Consider the following 4809-nt stretch of genomic DNA (forward strand, 5'->3'; position numbering starts at 1 on the left):
GGAAGCTGGAACACAGCCTCGACTCTACGCTAGTTTCAGTCCTCTTTCGCTGAAAAAAAAAAAAACAAGATGGCGGACGAAGCTTGCAGTTCATCACGCAAAGAGAATCACGTTGATTTTCCTCCTGTTTGTCTTCTAGACGCACTTGTTCGATCATTTACAAAAGAATGGCGTGGAGTTTTTGCAGCTCTTAACTCCGAGTGCTTTCCTGTTCAAGCTGCGTCTATTTGGCTACAGAAACGGATTGCCACTGAAAGCTTGTCCGACATTCCTCCAAGCTGGGAAGATTTCATAGATGATCTTGCCAAGGATTTCCCTGTGGTGTTGAATGATCAATTGTTCTTTAAACCCAAACTGCTTCTCCTTCCTTTGAATATCCAACGTAATACGCTAGCATTCATTTCATATCACGGCTGTTCTGTGCCGGCGAACTCACTGCACAAGTTAATTCACAGCTTGCGCAAATTTGAGGCGGAAATGGCTGACTGGAGGCTAACTCATTTGAAGATTTTGGAATCAAAGTTGAGAAATTTTAAAGAAACTGACCGTAGAGACTGGAAGGATGGTGAAGAATCACACCAAAAAGAAAACAAGTGTCTTTTTACTAATCTTATTACTATAGACTCTAAGACAAGATTTGAAGATCTCATAAATAAGACCAAAAAAGCGGAGTCTTCGATACACATTCCATGGTTAAATAATTTTATCAAAAATGAAGTGAAAGATGCTGATGTTAGTATTGATAAGAACATTTCAAAGGAACAAGACACCGTATCTCCCCAAAGAATCGAAAGTTGTGCTGGAGATGAAATTGACATGATTGATTTGACAGACATTTGTGATGGAAATATATGTGTAGATGTTCCATCTCACAAGACATTGCAAAAACTTCACCCAGAACCTTCTGCTCTGTCCGGTGAAAGTGATATTGAAATTATTCAAGTTTTTAATAGTCACAAAGTAAAAGTTGAACCTGAAACAATTGACATGAAAGATTTGACAGTGCCCCCTCCACCAGAATGTCTGATCATTGAAAATGAAGATGTCCTAGAACACAGTATTGAAGAAAACTTTAATTTCAGCTTTGAGAATATTCCAGGACATTCAGTCACCAAGACTGAAACTGATAGAGAACAGTCTATTACGATGAGCACTGAGAATGTTCCAGAGCTTTTGATTGAGAAAAATAATGTCTCAGCTGAGTCAAAGCTACCTGATGCTCTTCAGCTAAAAGTCACTGCTCTGAAAAACTTACTTCAGAACTTAGAGACTAATGAATTCAATTTTCATGATGAACTTGAGGTATTTTCAGCAAGTAGCCCTGAGGAGCTAAGACATATCTGTGCTCAGTTAAATCTGAAAAACCTGGAAGAATCTTTGGCAATTTCTCTGTGTCAACAGTTTGTTTCTTTGTCAAGTGAACCAAGCTTTAGTAATGCAGTTATTTTTGCTGTTCACTGTCTCTTACCTAAAATTCAACAGCTAAAGCAAACTGCTTCAAGAGTCCTATTTGCTGCAGTCAATCAGTTTGCTAAAAAACATTCAAGACCATTTTGTGATGGTGTTATTTTAACACTGGTCCAGCAATCAAATTTGGACACTCCACAAGTGGACCTCGTCAATAAAGTAATCAAAGAATGTCTCACTGAAGACACCACAGTTTATTTGATGCAGTTGATTTTCTCAGTCAAGTCAGATGTTGAAGGTTTGCCTTTTATGTGGACAGAGAGCACTGTTTCTGTTGTTCAGGTGTTAATTGATTTAAAACCAGAATTTAATGAGGATTTATTTGGAAGCTTTGTTTGTGTGTTGGAGCAACAGTCACAGCATTTGACAAAGTCACTTAAGTTTTCCAAGATGTTACTTGCTGTTATCAAGACATACGGGCAACATGTCTCTATGCACCAAAACACTTTTGTTTACATTTTGGAAGTGAATGAAACATTTCTCAAGAAAGCAGGGTTGACTGCTTTAAAAAGGTTTATAAACAGCTAAACTAGATTTGTATTTTAAAGTTTTCTTTTGCCTGATTTGTATTATGAATAAACAGCCTATCTTTTTCTTTTATGTTGATGGTGGCATCATTGCAACCCTTTAAGCCCCAGTATCAACATACAAATTCTCCTGACTGAACTCCAAACATTTCGTTAAAGAATTGATGGAAGAATTTGATAAAAGGTGATTATTTATTTTTGTTAATTAGAAATTTGTATAACCTTTTTTCTCAATGACATATGAATATAGGAAAAGTTGATATTGGTCACTATTATTTAGGACTTAGTAAAAGGGACAAGGATGCATTTGTTTGGGAGAATACAAGATTATAATTTTGATCTCCGATTCTTTAAGAATTGAGATTAAATCAAAAATCCAAAGATGGATTCTGTAGTGTGCGCAAAATATTGGTGTGAGCGAGCGGGAAGCAACTGATGTCATATTTTCACGTGAAAACCACTCGGCAGGTGTACTTTTTTGGATGTACAAATCCTGAATATTTAGATTTGATCTGATGAAACTGTTTAGTCTGTTGATTCTTACACTTCAAAATCCATTTCTGGAGTTCACTAAATTAATGCAAAATCAGTTTGCATTTGGATTTCCTAAAGAAGTGCATTCTCATAAACTGTCACAAGCTTTTACTCCTATATTTTACGGTAGATTGCTAAGATAGTGAGCCCACAACTTCATAGTTAACTTTGGCAACAGGAGACTGGTATCCAGCGCATTGGTTGAAAATTCCATCCAGAGTTGGACCAGAATTCACATTTTAAAATGACTGAGTATGAAGGTTCTTTGAAAACCCACTTAACAGCTGGCCCATGGGGGGGAGGGAATGGTCAAGGATTTTGGGGTGTCTGAAACTTCTATTCCAGGATTTTGTTGGATAAGAGAATTTGGAAGGTATTTACTGGGGTGCCTTGATTGAAGCAGAAATTTTATGGAGGTATTCAATTCAATCTGAAGATTGGTGTAGTAGAGCTTGAGTATGCCAGCTGCATAGTTCTACCTGATTAAGTATAATCAAACTTCTTTTGTTGCTGTTTGACAATTTAATGCATTCTGGTTATTGAGTATGAGCAAGGAATTTTTTTGAGGGTGGGGGGGGGGGGGGTAAGTTAGTGTTTAGTCTAGGGATTTCGTCGAAAGCAGTATGGATTTTTTGGCTTTTGATTTTTTGCCTATTTTATTATTTTGCACTTGTAGAATTTACATGCATATGCATCTTTCGTTTCTTCTTTAGAAAAAATTTTTCATGATCCCCCAAGAATCTTGCCCAGGGCTTACTTTCTAGCAGCAGATCTCTCAAGGACAATTTCATCTCGACATTAGTTGAAAAATAAACAGTGAGAGAGAAGAAAAAAGGGAAGAGAGAAGGGGATTGGGGATAGACGAAAAGGGACGGTGCTTCCTTTCCCTTTTCACTTTCGTATTTTTCTCAAAACGCACTTTTGAGGGGGGGAGGGTGAGGATAAGGGAGAGACAGAAAAATTGAACTGGTTGGTTATGGTCGAAATTACTATATTTCAACTATGTTTTTGCCCATCATGCTTTAGTTTCCCCACTAAAATGCTTCACCTAAACGGTCCACTTATCCCTCTAAAAATGCTTGTCCCCGCCCAGAAAGAACAAAAACGTCACGAAAATGCTGAGATAATGCTCATCATAATGGGTATGTGTTTTGTTAATTCTGAAGGTTTTTTAAAAGCACAGTTGAGGTTTTAACGCTAACAGTTCCAGTAGCCATTTTAACGCCTTTCACTTAAGGAAAGATCGATAAATGCTTTTTCAGAAAAATCAGAAAACAACTCATTTGCAGCGCAATTCTTCTTTAGAAAACGTTGAAATAACCCGAAATTTAGAAAATCTAAACAAATGTTTTAGAAAACTGGGAGCAAGAATGTGCGACCTCCGCTTGAATACATACCGCTCACTGGGATGAGCACTTACTACAGACTTAGCTCGTTCAGAGGCCTAAGTATTTCTTGACCCAGTGGAAAGGGTACATTCTTACAGCCCGTGCAGTATCGAAAAGCTCTGCCGCACTGCGCAATGAATTGACAAGAAGCAAGAGTGCAAAGCCGTTTTGTGGTGAGCCCCCTTTAAATCACCCGACGATCAGGGACGTTGAACGTTCCTTGTCGCAGCTGCTGGCTGTTGGGGTCATCAGATGTTTGCAAAGTATTCAAAAAACTTTACTAGTACTAGTAAAAATATTTTTAGCAAAAACAACTTTAACAGTGAAAGTTAAAGAAACAAATTTATTAAATTACATAATGTATACTAATAAATGGAAAAACGGGGGGAAAAGAAATGACTTTTAAGCGAGAAAATTCATTTATTAGTATTTAAATAAAATATACTAATAAATGGAAAAACGGGGAAAAAAGAAATGACTTTTTGGCGAGAAAATGCATTTATTAGTATTTAAATAATGCATAATAATGAAAGGAAAAGGCATTTTAGACAGAAAAGGAACGGACAAAACAGTTCCAAAGCAGGAGAGAAAGAAAGCTACTTTCTAGTGTTCTTTTGTCTCACTTAACAGGAGATACTTAGTGGGAGTTTCAATTGGTAATTTGCTTTTACTGTGTGATTGTGAAACCCCGGTTTTAGCCGCACGAACCCTTTACTTCCTCCTAAATTTATAATATTTTCCCTCTCTATCTTTCGTGTGTTGCAACCCCATACGAGGTAATTTAATTATTGTAACTACTCAGCTCGTTTAGTTCTTTTTGTTATTCTGTTCTTGTAAGATTTAAGTTGGCAAAATAAATTGGTTGGTTAGTTGGTTGTTGTTGTTGTTGTTAT

The 4809-nt window shown here is 36.9% G+C and overlaps 1 protein-coding gene across 1 annotated transcript; it reads left to right on the forward strand.

The window, feature by feature from the left end:
* The first annotated feature begins 69 nt into the window (after positions 1-69).
* LOC140927271 (uncharacterized) lies at positions 70-2006 on the forward strand. The gene has a single exon (XM_073376901.1). The coding sequence runs from the start codon at positions 70-72 to the stop codon at positions 1993-1995; it is 1926 nt and encodes a 641-aa protein (XP_073233002.1). The 3' UTR covers positions 1996-2006.
* Positions 2007-4809: the final 2803 nt, after the last annotated feature.

Source organism: Porites lutea, chromosome 1 (genome assembly GCF_958299795.1).
Source record: "Porites lutea chromosome 1, jaPorLute2.1, whole genome shotgun sequence".
In the NCBI taxonomy this organism is placed as follows: Eukaryota; Metazoa; Cnidaria; class Anthozoa; order Scleractinia; family Poritidae; genus Porites; species Porites lutea.

Bases quoted from the DNA above. Each gene is read 5' to 3' on its own strand.
- LOC140927271 (XM_073376901.1), top strand. From the start codon at position 70: ATGGCGGACGAAGCTTGCAGTTCATCACGCAAAGAGAATCACGTTGAT.